Below are 14758 nucleotides of genomic sequence, written 5' to 3'. Positions count from 1 at the left end.
AAAAGGAGGAGAGGGGAAGCGAAGGAGGAGAGGGGAAGGGAAAGAGGGGAAGAGAAGGAGAAGAGGGGAAGAGAAGGAGGAGAGGGGAAGAGAAGGAGGAGAGGGAAGAGAAGGAGGAGGGGAAGAGAAGGAGGAGGAGGAAGAGAAGGAGGAGAGGGGAAGAGAAGGAGGAGGAGGAAGAGAAGGAGGAGAGGGGAAGCGAAGGAGGAGAGGGGAAGCGAAGGAGGAGAGGGGAAGAGAAGGTGGAGAGGGGAAGAGAAGGAGAAGAGGGGAAGAGAAGGAGGAGGAAGAGGAGGAGGAGGAGGAGGAGGAAGAGAAGGAGGAGAGGGGAAGAAAAAGAGGAGGAGGAAGAGAAGGAAGAGGGGACGAGAAGGAGGAGAGGGGAAGAGAAAGAGGGGAAGAGAAGGAGGAGAGAAGGAGGAGGAAGAGGAGGAGGAGGAGGAAGAGAAGGAGGAGAGGGGAATAGAAAGAGGAGGAGGAAGAGAAGGAGGAGAGGGGAAGAGAAGGAGGAGAGCGGAAGAGAAAGAGGAGGAGGAAGAGAAGGAGGAGTGGGGGAAGCGAAGGAGGAGAGGGGAAGAGAAAGAGGAGGAGGAAGAAAAGGAGGAGAGGGGACGAAAAGGAGGAGAGGGGTAGAGAAAGGGGAGGAGGAAGAGAAGGAGGAGAGGGGAAGAGAAGGAGGAGAGGGGAAGAGAAGGTGGAGGTGAAGAGAAGAGAAGGAGGAGATGAAGAGAAGGAGGAGGGGAAGAGAAGGAGAAGAGTGAAAGAGAAGGAGAAGAGGGGAAGAGAAGGAGGAGGGGAAGAGAAGGAGGAGGGGAAGAGAAGGAGGACGGGAAGAGAAGGAGGAGAAGAAGAGAAGGAGGAGGGGAAGAGAAGGAGGAGAGGGGAAGAGAAGGAGGAGAGGGGAAGAGAAGGAGGAGAGGGGAAGAGAAGGAGAAGGGAAGAGAAGGAGGAGAAGGGAAGAGAAGGAGGAGAGGGGAAGAGAAGGAGGAGAGGGGAAGAGAAGGAGGAGCGGGAAAGAGGAGGAGGAGGAAGAGAAGGAGGAGGAAGAGAAGAAAGAGGAGGAAGAGAAGGAGGAGGAGAAGAGAAGGAGGAGAGGGGAAGAGAAGGAGGAGGAAGAGAAGGAGGAGAGGGGAAGTGAAGGAGGAGGGGAAGAGAAGGAGGAGAGGGGAAGCAAAGGAGGAGAGGGGAAGAGAAGGAGGAGGGGAAGAGAAATGGAGAGGGGAAGCAAAGGAGGAGAGGGGAAGAGAAGGAGGAGAGGGGAAGAGAAAGAGGAGGAGGAAGAGAAGGAGGAGAGGGGAAGAGAAGGGGGAGAGGGGAAGAGAAGGACGAGGAGGAAGAGGAGGAGAGGGGAAGAGAAGGTGGAGGAAGAGAAGGAGGAGAAGGGGAAGAGAAGGAGGAGAAGGAAAGAGGAGGAGGAGGAAGAGAAGAAGGAGATGGGAAGAGAATGAGGAGGGGAAGAGAAGGAGGAGAGGGGAAGAGAAGGGGGAGAGGGGAAGAGAAGGAGGAGAAGGGAAGAGAAGGAGGAGAGGGAAAGAGGATGAGGAAGAAGAGAAGGAGAACAGGGGAAGAGGAGGAGGAGGGGAAGAGAAGGAGGAGAGGGGAAGAGAAGGAGGAGGAGAAGAGAAGGAGGAGAGGGGAAGAGAAGGAGGAGAGGGGAAGAGAAGGAGGAGAGGGGAAGAGAAAGGGGAGGAAGAAGAGAAGGAGGAGGGGAAGAGGAGAAGGAGGAGAGGGTAAGAGAAGGAGGAGAGGGGAAGAGAAGGAGGAGGTGGAGGAGGAGGAGGAAGAGAAGGAGGAGAGGGGAAGAGAAAGAGGAGGAGGAAGATAAGGAGGAGAGGGGAAGAGAAAGAGGAGAAGGAAGAGAAGGAGGAGAGGGGAAGCGAAGGAGGAGAGGGGAAGAGAAGGAGGAGAGGGGAAGAGAAGGAGGAGAGGGGAAGAGAAGGAGGAGAGGGGAAGAGAAGGAGGAGAGGGGAAGAGAAGGAGGAGAGGGGAAGAGAAGGAGGAGGAGAAGAGAAGGAGGAGAGGGGAAGAGAAGGAGGAAAGGGGAAGAGAAGGAGGAGGAGAAGAGAAGGAGGATGAGAAGAGAAGGAGGAGAGGGGAAGAGAAGGTGGAGGGAAAGAGAAGGAGGAGGAGAAGAGAAGGAGGAGAGGGGAAGAGAAGTAGGAGGGGAAGAGAAGGAGGATGAGAAGAGAAGAAGGAGAGGGGAAGAGAAGGAGGAGAGGGGAAGAGAAGGAGGAGGAAGAGGAGGAGGAGGAGGAAGAGAAGGAGGAGAGGGGAAGAGAAGGAGGAGGAAGAGGAGGAGGAGGAGAGGGGAAGAGAAGGAGGAGGAAGAGGAAGAGAAGGAGGAGGAAGAGGAGGAGGAGGAGGAAGAGAAGGAGGAGAGGGGAAGAGAAGGAGGAGAGGGGAAGAGAAGGAGGAGGGAAAGATAAGGAGGAGGAGAAGAGAAGGAGGAGAGGGGAAGAGAAGGAGGAGGAAGAGGAGGAGGAGGAGGAAGAGAAGGAGGAGAGGGGAAGGGAAAGAGGAGGAGGAAGAGAAGGAGGAGAGGGGAAGAGAAAGAGGAGGAGGAAGAGAAGGAGGAGAGGGGAAGCGAAGGAGGAGAGGCGAAGCGAAGGAGGAGAGGGGAAGGGAAAGAGGGGAAGAGAAGGAGGAGAGGGGAAGATAAGGAGGAGAGGGGAAGGGAAAGAGGGGAATAGAAAGAGGAGGAGGAAGAGAAGGAGGAGAGGGGAAGCGAAGGAGGAGAGGGGAAGCGAAGGAGGAGAGGGGAAGGGAAAGAGGGGAAGAGAAGGAGGAGAGGGGAAGAGAAGAAGGAGAGGGGAAGAGAAGGAGGAGGAGGAAGAGAAGGAGGGTTAGAAGAGAAGGAGGAGAGGGGAAGAGAAGGAGGAGAGGGGAAGAGAAAGAGGAGGAGGAAGAGAAGGAGGAGAGGGGAAGAGAAAGGGGAGAGGGGAAGAGAAAGTGGAGAGGGGAAGAGAAGGAGGAGGGAAATAGAAGGAGGAGTAGAAGAGAAGGAGGTGGGAAAGAGAAGGAGGAGTAGAAGAGAAGGAGGAGAGGGGAAGAGAAGGAGGAGAGGGGAAGAGGGGAAGAGAAGGAGGAGGAGAAGAGAAGGAGGAGGAAGAGGAGGAGGAGAAGGAGGAGAGGGGAAGAGAAAGAGGATGAGAAGAGAAGGAGGAGAGGGGAAGAGAAGGAGGAGAGGGGAAGAGAAAGAGGAGGAGGAAGAGAAGGAGGACAGGGGAAGCGAAGGAGGAGAGGGGAAGAGAAGGAGGAGAGGGGAAGAGAAAGAGGAGGAGGAAGAGAAGGAGGAGAGGGGAAGCGAAGGAGGAGAGGGGAAGAGAAAGAGGAGGAAGAAGAAAAGGAGGAGAGGGGAAGCGAAGGAGGAGAGTGGAAGGGAAAGAGGGGAAGAGAAGGAGAAGAGGGGAAAAGAAGGAGGAGAGGGGAAGAGAAGGAGGAGAGGGGAAGAGAAGGAGGAGGGGAAGAGAAGGAGGAGGAGGAAGAGAAGGAGGAGAGGGGAAGAGAAGGAGGAGAGGGGAAGAGAAGGAGGAGAGGGGAAGATATGAAGGAGGAGGAAGAGAAGGAGGAGGGGAAGATATGAAGGAGGAGAGGGGAAGAGAAGGAGGAGAGGGGAAGCGAAGGAGGAGAGGAGGAAGAGAAGGAGGAGAGGGGAAGCGAAGGAGGAGAGGGGAAGGGAAAGAGGGGAAGAGAAGGAGGAGAGGGGAAGAGAAGGAGGAGAGGGGAAGAGCCCCATGTAGCTCAGTTGGTAGACCTTGGCCCTTGTAACGCCAGGGTTGTGGGTTTGATTCCTTCGGGGGGCCAGTATGAAAAATGTATGCACTCACTAACTGTAAGTCCCTCTGGATAAGAGCGTCTGCTAAATGACTAAAAAGGGAAAGAGGGGAAGAGAAGGAGGAGAGGGGAAGAGAAGGAGGAGAGGGGAAGAGAAGGAGGAGAGGGGAAGATATGAAGGAGGAGGAAGAAAAGGAGGAGGGGAAGATATGAAGGAGGAGAGGGGAAGAGAAGGAGGAGAGGAGGAAGAGAAGGAGGAGAGGGGAAGCGAAGGAGGAGAGGAGGAAGAGAAGGAGGAGAGGGGAAGCGAAGGAGGAGAGGGGAAGGGAAAGAGGGGAAGAGAAGGAGGAGAGGGGAAGAGAAGGAGGAGAGGGGAAGAGCCCCATGTAGCTCAGTTGGTAGACCTTGGCCCTTGTAACGCCAGGGTTGTGGGTTTGATTCCTTCGGGGGGCCAGTATGAAAAATGTATGCACTCACTAACTGTAAGTCCCTCTGGATAAGAGCGTCTGCTAAATGACTAAAAAGGGAAAGAGGGGAAGAGAAGGAGGAGAGGGGAAGAGAAGGAGGAGAGGGGAAGAGAAGGAGGAGAGGGGAAGATATGAAGGAGGAGGAAGAAAAGGAGGAGGGGAAGAGAAGGAGGAGAGAGGAAGAGAGGGCAGTACATGACTCCCATCTCCAGGCTGAAGATCAAGATGTAGTTGACAGCCAGGTTAATGAGGTTAGCTGCTGCTGCTGTGTACACCTGAGGTAGGATGATCCCCTGGGAGACACAAGAAACTATCAGTTAACTTAACTACACAAAATGTTCATAAACATATTGATGTAGGCAAGCACGCAAGAACGGACTCAAGCACACACACACACACACACACACACACACACACACACACAGTACCTGGTTCTGTAGGTAAGTTGTTTGCAACTGGTGCAGGAACATAGCCTGTGAGAGGAGGAAAGGGGTGGAAGAGGAATGATGTCAGTCATTTAGAACTAACCAGACTACAGACGGAAAACTCAGACTCCAGACGGACCAGTCAGACTCCAGACGGAAAATTCAGACTCCAGATGGATCAGTTAGAGTCCAGATGGAACACACAGACTCCAGATGGATCAGTCAGACTCCAGACGGAAAATTCAGACTCCAGATGGATCAGTCAGACTCCAGATGGAACACACAGACTCCAGACGGATCAGTCAGACTCCAGAGGGATCAGTCAGACTCAAAACAGAACACTCAGACTCCAGACGGATCAGTCAGACTCCAGACGGATCATTCAGACTCCAGACGGATCAGTCAGACTCCAGACTGAACGAACAGACTCCAGACGGATCAGTTGGAGTCCAGACTGAACTATCAGACTCCAGACGGATCAGTCAGACTCCAGATTGACACTCAGACTCCAGACGGATCTGTCAGACTCCAGACTGAACACTCAGACTCCAGACGGATCAGTCAGATTCCAGACGGATCATTCGGAGTCCAGACGGATCAGTCAGACTCCAGACGGATCAGTCAGATTCCAGACGGAACACTCAGACTCCAGACGGAACACTCAGGCTCCAGACGGATCAGTCAGATTCCAGATGGAACTCTCAGACTCCAGACGGATCAGTCAGATTCCAGACGGAACACTCAGACTCCAGACGGAACACTCAGACGGAACACTCAGACTCCAGATGGATCAGTCAGACAAAAGACGGAACACTCAGACTCCAGAAGGATAAGTTGGAGTCCAGACTGAACTATCAGACTCCAGACTGAACACTCAGACTCCAGACGGAACACTCAGGCTCCAGACGGATCAGTCAGATTCCAGACGGAACACTCAGACTCCAGACGGAACACTCAGGCTCCAGACGGATCAGTCAGACTCCAGACGGAACACTCATGATGACAGTCTTTATAGAACATGTTTGGGGACATAGGACAGTCTACATAGAGTCGGGTGGGGAAAGAGGACTGAGATAGAGTGGGCTGTATCTCAGTCCTCTGTCCACACTCAAGCTCTATCTAGACTGTCCTCTGTCCCAACCCAGGCTAGATCTCAGTCCTCTGTCTCCACCAAGGCTCAATCTGAGTCTTCGGTCCCCACCCAGTTTCTATTAAGTCTTTCCTCTGTCCCCACCCAGGCTATATCTAGACTTTACTCTGTCCCCACCAAGGCTCTATCTCAGTCCTCTGTCTCCACCCAGGCTCTTTCTCAGTCCTCTATCCCAAATCAGGATCATTCTAGACTGTCTTCTGTCCCCACCCAGGCTCTATCTCAGTCATCTATTCCCACCCAAGCTCTATCTCAGTCCTCTGTCCCCACCCAGGCTCTATCTCAGTCATCTATTCCCACCCAAGTTCTATCTCAGTCCTCTGTCCCCACCCAGGCTGTATCTCAGTAATCTGTCCCCACCCAGGATCTTACTCTGTCCTCTGTATGTTTCTTGCACATAAATATCAGAAGTCTACTTCCTAAGTTTGAGTTATTCACTGCGTTAGCACACTCTGCCAACCCTGATGTTCTAGCAGTGTCTGAATCCTGGCTCAGGAAGGCCACCAAAAATTCAGAAATTTCCATTCCCAACTATAACATTTTCCGTCTAGATAGAACTGCCAAAGGGGGTGGAGTTGCAATCTACTGTAGAGATAGCCTGCAGAGCTCTATCATACTATCCAGGTCTGTGCCCAAACAGTTTGAGCTTCTACTTCTAAAAATCCACCTTTCCAGAAATAAGTCTCTCACTGTTGCCGCTTGCTACAGACCCCCCTCAGCCCCCAGCTGTGCCCTGGACACCATATGTGAATTGATTGCCCCCCATTTATCCTCTGAGTTTGTACTGCTTGGTGACCTAAATTGGGATATGCTTAATACCCCAGCCATCCTACAATCCAAGCTAGATGCCCTCAACCTCACGCAAATTATCAACGAACCTACCAGGTACAACCCTAAATCCTTAAACATGGGTACCCTCATAGATATCATCCTGACTAACATACCCTCTAAATACACCTCAGCTGTCTTCAACCAGGATCTCAGCGATCACTGCCTTATTGCATGCGTCCGTAACGGGTCCGCGGTCAAACGACCACCCCTCATCACTGTCAAACGCTCCCTAAAACACTTTAGCGAGGAGGCCTTCCTAATTGACCTGGCCCAGGTATCCTGGATGGATATAGATCTCATTCCGTCAGTAGAGGATGCCTGGTTGTTCCTTAAAAGTAATTTCCTCTCAATCTTAAATAAACATGCCCCATTCAAAAAATACAGAACTAAGAACCGATATAGCCCCTGGTTCTCCTCAGACTTGACTGCCCTTGACCAGCACAAAAACATCCTGTGGCGTACAGCATTAGCATCAAATAGCCCCCGCGATATGCAACTTTTCAGGGAAGTTAGGAACCAATATACACAAGCAGTCAGGAAAGCAAAGGCTAACTTTTTCAAACAGAAATTTGCATCCTGTAGCACTAACTCCAAAAAGTTTTGGGACACTGTAAAGTCCATGGAGAATAAGAGCACTTCCTCCCAGCTGCCCACTGCACTGAGGCTAGGAAACACTATCACCACCGATAAATCTACAATAATCGAGAATTTCAACAAGCATTTTGCTACAGCTGGCCATGCTTTCCATCTGGCTACCACTAACCCGGCCACCAACTCTGCACCCTCTGCTGCAACTTGCCCATGCCCCCCCCGCTTCTCCTTCACACAAATTCAGACAGCTGATGTTTTGAAAGCGCTGCAAAATCTAGACCCCTACAAATCAGCTGGGCTAGACAATCTGGACCCTTTCTTTCTAAAACTAGCCGCCGAAATTGTCGCAACCCCTATTACTAGTCTGTTCAACCTCTCTTTCATAACGTCTGAGATCCCCAGAGATTGGAAAGCTGCCGCGGTCATCCCCCTCTTCAAAGGGGGTGACACTCTAGATCCAAACTGCTACAGACCTATATCCATCCTGCCCTGCCTTTCGAAAGTATTCGAAAGCCAAGTTAACAAACAGATCATCGACCATTTCGAATACCACCGTACCTTCTCCGCTATGCAATCCGGTTTCCGAGCTGGTCACGGGTGCACTTCAGCCACGCTCAAGGTCCTAAACGATATTATAACCACGATTGATAATAGACAGTACTGTGCAGCCGTCTTCATCGACCTGGCCAAGGCTTTCGACTCTGTCAACCACCGCATTCTTATTGGCAGACTAAATAGCCTTGGTTTCTCAAATGACTGCCTCGCCTGGTTCACCAACTACTTCTCAGATAGAGTTCAGTGTGTCAAATCGGAGGGCCTGTTGTCTGGACCTATGGCAGTCTCTATGGGGGTGCCACAGGGTTCAATTCTTGGGCCGACACTTTTCTCCGTGTATATCAATGATGTCGCTCTTGCTGCTGGTGACTCTCAGATCCACCTCTACGCAGACGACACCATTTTGTATACATCTGGCCCTTCATTGGACACTGTGTTAACAAACCTCCAAACGAGCTTCAATGCCATACAACAATCCTTCAGTAGCCTTCAACTGCTCTTAAACACTAGTAAAACTAAATGCATTCTTTTCAATCGAACGCTGCTAGCACCCGCCCACCCGACTAGAATCACCACTCTCGACGGGTCTGACCTAGAGTATGTGGACAACTACAAATATCTAGGTGTCTGGTTAGACTGTAAACTCAACTTCCAGACTCACATAAAGAATCTCCAATCCAAAGTTAAATCTAGAATCGGCTTCCTATTTCGCAACAAAGCCTCCTTCACTCATGCTGCCAAACATGCCCTCGTAAAACTGACTATCCTACCGATCCTTGACTTCGGCGATGTCATTTACAAAATAGCCTCCAACACTCTACTCAGCAAATTGGATGTAGTCTATCACAGTGCCATCCGTTTTGTCTCCAAAGCCCCATACACTACCCACCACTGTGACCTGTACGCTCTTGTTGGCTGGTCCTCACTACATGTCCGTCGTCAAACCCACTGGCTCCAGGCCATCTATAAATCACTGCTAGGCAAATCCCCGCCTTATCTTAGCTCATTGGTCACCATAGCAGCACCCACCCGTAGTCTGCGCTCCAGCAGGTATATCTCACTGGTCATTCCCAAAGCCAACACCTCCTTTGGCCGCCATTCCTTCCAGTTCTCTGCTGCCAATGACTGGAACGAATTGCAAAAATCTCTGAAGCTGGAGACTCTTATCTCCCTCAATAACTTTAAGCATCAGTTGTCAGAGCACCTTACCGATCACTGCACCTGTACACAGCCCATCTGAAATTAGCCCACCCAACTACCTCATCCCTATATTGTTATTTATTTTGCTCTTTTGCACCCCAGTATCTCTATTTTCACATCATCTCTTGCACATCTAGCATTCCAGTGTTAATACTATTGTAATTATTCTGCACTATAGCCTATTTATTGCCTTACCTCCATAACTTGCTACATTTGCACACACTGTATATATATTTTCTGTTGTATTTCTGACTTTGTTTTTTTTACCCCATATGTAACTCTGTGTTGTTTTTATTGCACTACTTTGCTTTATCTTGGCCAGGTCGCAGTTGTAAATGAGAACCTGTTCTCAACTGGCTTACCTGGTTAAATAAAGGTGAAAAAAAAAAAAAATAGAAAAACCCAGGCTCTATCTAGACTGTCCTCAGTCCACATCCAGGCTCTATCAAGTATGTTCTCTGTCCCCACCCAAACTCTATCTCAGTCCTCTTTCCCCACCAAGGCTCTATCTAGACTGTCCTCTGTCTGCACCCAGGCTCTATCAAGACTTTCCTCTGTCTCCACCCGGGCTCTATCTCAGTCCTCTGTCCCCAACATGATATTTCTAGACTGTCCTCTGTCCCCATCTAGTCTGTTCTCTATCCCCACTCAGTATCTATCTCAGTGCTCTGTCCCCACCCAGGCTCTATCTAGACTGAACTATGTCTCCACCCAGGCTCTATCTAAGTCCTCTGTCAACACCCAGGCTCTTTCTAGACTGTCCTCTGTCCCCACCCAGATTATATCTAAGTGCCTGGCTGGAGAACGGGCTCCATCTCACTCATCTGTCCCCAACCAGGATCTGTCTAGATTTTTTCTCTGTCCCCATCCAACCTCTATCTCAGTCCTCTGTCCCCACCCCGCATCTTTCTAGACTGTCCTCTGTCCCCAGCCTGGCTTTATCTAGACTGTCCTCTGACTCCACCCAAGTCTCTATCTCAGTCCTCTGTCCCCAGCCAGGCTCTATCTCTGTCCTCTGTCCCCAGCCAGGATCTATCTCAGTCCTCTGTCCCCAGCCAGGCTCTATCTCTGTCCTCTGTCCCCAGCCAGGCTCTATCTCTGTCCTCTGTCCCCAGCCAGGCTCTATATCAGTCCTCTGGTTGGAGACAGTGTTACTCACAGGAACAGCAGGCAGGAAGATCATCACATAAAGCTGGGCGATCCTGACAGTGAGACAACAGAGCAAACGGTCAGCAACATACAAACCACAAAAAAACAGACATTTATGTTTGAGCCAACATCTACAGCGTGTGTGAGCGTGCATGTGTGTGTGCATGTTTCTTAGTGTGTGTAAATGTGTGTGTGTGTGTGTGTGTGTTGCCCACCGTGCCACCTCCTTCTCCTGATTCATGGCTAGTAGGATGTTTTGGGCGTTGATGAGGAGGCCCCAGCAGGGCAGACAGAACAGCAGCAGGATCAGCACTCCTCTCTGCAGGATCACCCCCACACGGTGCAGGTTACTGCTGCCAAATGTCTATATACACACACACACACACACTTATTGCTTTGTGTGTTTGTTTGTTGAACTGGATTGCCATCTCCATAAGTGTGGATTAATGATGACTGGAGCTCCACTAAAGGATCAACATCATTAAACAGTAAATAATGATGACTGGAGCAACACAGACACACAGAGGGCCTAACCTGAGAGACGAGCGTGTCACAGGCCAGAGCCAACCCGTAGCCCGTAGCGGTAGTGGTCACATCGAGCACCTGACAGGAAGAACAACAACAAGTCTCATTATGAAGCCACAATATTATAGATAACACAAGTCTGTCTGCCTGCCTGCCTGTCTGCCTGTATGTATGTATGTATGTATGTATGTCTGTCTGTCTGTCTGTCTGTCTGTCTGTCTGTCTGTCTGTCTGTCTGTCTGTCTGTCTGTCTGTCTGTCTGTCTGTCTGTCTGTCTGTCTGTCTGTCTGTCTGTCTGTCTGTCTGTCTGTCTGTCTGTCTGTCTGACAGCAACATGTTTTTTCTGTTTTTTTCCAAAACTTTATTAATGATTTTAAATAATAATAATTTCAAATTAAGTTAATGTCAGTCCAACGTGCAACATGTTTAAAGATCACACCAAATCTATCTTATGATTGGTTATACACGCCAGTCAGTGGATAATACCGCGGAGCCCAGTGCGTATCCTGCCAGCTCTGTGTTGCCAAGGTGACCACAGAATATGGTGATGACGAACGGGAGCAAGAAGTTCAGGATCCGAGACACCAGCTGTAACACACACACACAACACATACACACACACACACACAACACACACACACACACACAACACACACAACACACACACACACACACACACACACACAACACACACACACAACACACACACACAACACACAACACACACAACACACAACACACACAACACGCACACAACACACACACACAAAACACACACACAACACACACAAAGAGTGAGTTCTGTCCTGCGGCACCAATGGTATTTCATGTGAGGCCAACAGTGGATTCTCTGCCAAGATACGTCTAAAACATGTTCTCATGGTAACACTTGGGGGGAGTCTAAAACATGTTCTCATGGTAACACTTAGGGGGGAGTCTAAAACCTGTTCTCATGGTAACACTTAGGGGGGAGTCTAAAACATGTTCTCATGGTAACACTTGGGGGGAGTCTAAAACATGTTCTCATGGTGTTACGACTGGTTTTATTACGGTGTTATGACTGGCTTCATAAAGGTGTTATGACTGGTTTTATAACGGTGTTATGACTGGTTTCATAAAGGTGTTATGACTGGTTTTATAACGGTGTTATGACTGGTTTCATAAAGGTGTTATGACTGGTTTCATAAAGGTGTTATGACTGGTTTCATAAAGGTGTTATGACTGGTTTTATGAAGGTGCTTTTAAATTGTTACTGATTTGATTCAATGTTAAGTCTATAAGTGACAGTGACTCCAGACATACAATACATGAACAAAAGTATGTGGACACCTGCTCGTTGAATCATGGGCATTAATATTCCAATTCATCCCAAAGGTGTTCGATGGGGTTGAGGTCAGGGCTCTGTGCAGGCCAGTCAAGTTCTTCAATACCGATCTAGACAAACAATTTCTATATGGACCTTGCTTTGTGCAGGGGGGCATTGTCATGCTGAAACAGGAAAGGGCCTTCCCCAAACTGTTGCCACAAAGTTGGAAGCACAGAATCGTCTAGAATGTCATTGTATGCTGTAGCGTTAAGATTTCCCTTCACTGGAACTAAGGGGCCTAGCCTGAACCATGAAAAACAGCCCCAGACCATTATTCCTCCTCCACCAAACTTTACAGTTGGCACTATGCATTTGGGCAGGTAGCTTTCTCATGGCATCCGCCAAACCCAGATCAGTCCGTCGGATTGTGTTTCCACTGCTCCAGTCCAATGGCTGAAGGGGTGTCCACATACTTTTGTGTATCTATAACAGCAGCATTAGCCACTACAGTCCAATACAATAACTCTAGTGACTGGGAGGAAAGGTTTCAATCAGACAGTTACTGAACTACGCTGAACATGCACGCACGCACACACACACACACTGTTTGTGTCTCACCAGAGGTCCTGTGAGTGTCAGTACGTGGTAGAGTTCCTCTCTGTAGGCCAGGGGTATCCAACGGCGGACACACACACAGCGGAACAGTCTGGAACTGACTGTCCCCGCCGACTCCTCGCCTGCACCCCGCTGCACTCCCGACAAGGCAGCTACATCCCCGGCAACCAGGCAAGGCCCCGGCAACGAACCTGCAAATTCTGCCTTCTCCATTCAGCTGAGAGAGAGAGAGAGAGAGAGAGAGAGAGGGAGAGGGAGAAAGAGAGAGGGAGAAAGGGGGAGCGAAAGGGGGACAGAAAGAGAGCGAGAGATTGTGCCCTTTGAAGTAACGTAGAGCGGTCAGTGAGTCAGTCAGTCTATAGAGACAGAGAAAGACACACGCACACACGTCCCTGTAACTGAATCAATAGCTACCTCCCAGAGGAAGAGAGGGGGAGGGAGAAGAAAAGAGAGATAGAGAGAGAGGGAAGGGGAGACAGAGAGAGGGGGAAGGAAGGGGAGACAGAGACAGAGACAGAGACAGAGACAGAGACAGAGACAGAGACAGAGAGAGAGAGAGAGAGAGAGAGAGAGAGAGAGAGAGAGAGAGAGAGAGAGAGAGAGAGAGAGAGAGAGAGAGAGAGAGAGAGAGAGAGAGAGAGAGAGAGAGAGAGAGAGAGAGAGAGAGAGAGAGAGAGACACAAACAGGCTCATTATTTGTCGCTGTAAGTGGCCGAGCTGGGGTAAGTGTTACAGGACTCAGTAATCTGTTGAGGAATGCCTAAGTGTTCACTCTGAGCCCTGATCTGAGTTGGGTGTTACAACATCTGATTAATGAATGACTGAGAATATGGCTGAATGCACTTTAACCTTTGATCTCACAACTCCCCCTCCACACACACACACACACACGCACATGCACACACACACACACACAGTACAGTTTGAGTTAGAGGTGATCTATGGAACATTAACATACACTGTTCATGACATCACAGTAGCCCTGTCCTGCAGTCAAATGACCAAATCGCCCTCTAGTGGCCTCATGGGTGGAATGTTATTAATATTTTTCATAATTTCATAATAAAACATGTAAAATAAAAAATAAAATCTGGTGTTTTTATGTCAAATGGTTTTGTTATATTTCAGTCTTCTGTGATGTATATAAAGTGTAGTAATGGGGAAAATGTAATACTCTATCGGCTGGCGTTAAGGCGGTACCTTAGTTTGCTATTTCGTCAAAACTGACGCATTGGCATTTTCCAGCCCTGACGCCAGGTCCGTTTACCTGTCTTATATCAGCTCTCTTGCGCGCTCAGATGGGCGGGTGGAAATATTTGATGTGAGTGCTTTATAAACATGATCCATGCAGCGCTGATAGGGATATTTAAAACCAACCAAAAGCTGGTTTTCACGGTAAAACGGTTGGTTATGGCATGGATTTTGACAGCGGAAGAGCAGCCTATCCAGCCGTGACACACATTGCCCACATGCTCATGTAATGTAATGGGCTTTTGGTGCCTTTCAACTTCCTATTTAAAAACTAATATTATTCCCATTTCCTTTTATTTGATTAAAAACCAAGCATAGCCTCCCCTCCTCTCAATGGCTTTTTTTTAATGTCTGCCCAATGCAATCCATTGGCTCCTGAGACCGCTTGGAAATACATCTTAATCACCAATCAATCGCTTTATTAAAAGATCAAGTTTGAGAGGAGTAAAACAGTCAGCTGACATTCCCTTTGTATCTGTGTATTGTAGGCAGGAACACATTATTGTAGCCATGCTTCTTGAGATGTGTGAATGCGATCTGATCTGTAAGATGGCTCTGATTATGTTACTAAAACACGGGCCTGTTTGGGAGCAGTAGAACGGTGAGAGGACGTTCTCCCTTTCTGTTTATATTGGATCTTTGTCCAGCTACTGTGGAACGTTTGGATGTGCCGTTAAACCCTCCATAGTCTGCGTGGTTTTAATATTATATGCCAACGGGGAGAAATGGTGGGGCCTGTAAGTGTGACATAGCCTATTTAAAACAAGTTGTTGTTTCGTTTTGTTTAGAATTTGATTAGAGATTTGTTCTCTTTTTAGGCCTTATCAATAATGAATGTAATCTTGCTTATTGACAATGTCTGGCATGTCCATGCTCAGCCAGAATACCATTTACAGTAGGCCTAATCCCTATATCAGTG

At 49.2% G+C, this 14758-nt stretch overlaps 1 protein-coding gene across 1 annotated transcript; it reads right to left on the bottom strand.

Moving 5' to 3' along the window:
• Positions 1-3603: 3603 nt before the first annotated feature.
• LOC311123760 (multidrug and toxin extrusion protein 1-like) lies at positions 3604-13062 on the bottom strand. The gene is made up of 7 exons (XM_084197996.1): positions 12592-13062; positions 11154-11255; positions 10677-10745; positions 10358-10506; positions 10153-10195; positions 4670-4714; positions 3604-4534 (listed from the first exon to the last, which is right to left on the bottom strand). Exons 1-7 carry the CDS (start codon positions 12799-12801, stop codon positions 4292-4294), a joined length of 861 nt encoding a protein of 286 aa, XP_084054122.1. The 5' UTR covers positions 12802-13062; the 3' UTR covers positions 3604-4291.
• Between the last annotated feature and the right edge of the window lie 1696 nt (positions 13063-14758).

The sequence above is a fragment of the Coregonus lavaretus genome (genome assembly GCF_964263955.1).
Source record: "Coregonus lavaretus genome assembly, contig: HAP1_SCAFFOLD_3504, whole genome shotgun sequence".
Taxonomy (NCBI): domain Eukaryota; kingdom Metazoa; phylum Chordata; class Actinopteri; order Salmoniformes; family Salmonidae; genus Coregonus; species Coregonus lavaretus.
Note: the sequence above shows the minus strand (reverse complement) of the source record. Positions and strands in the feature narration are given on the sequence as shown.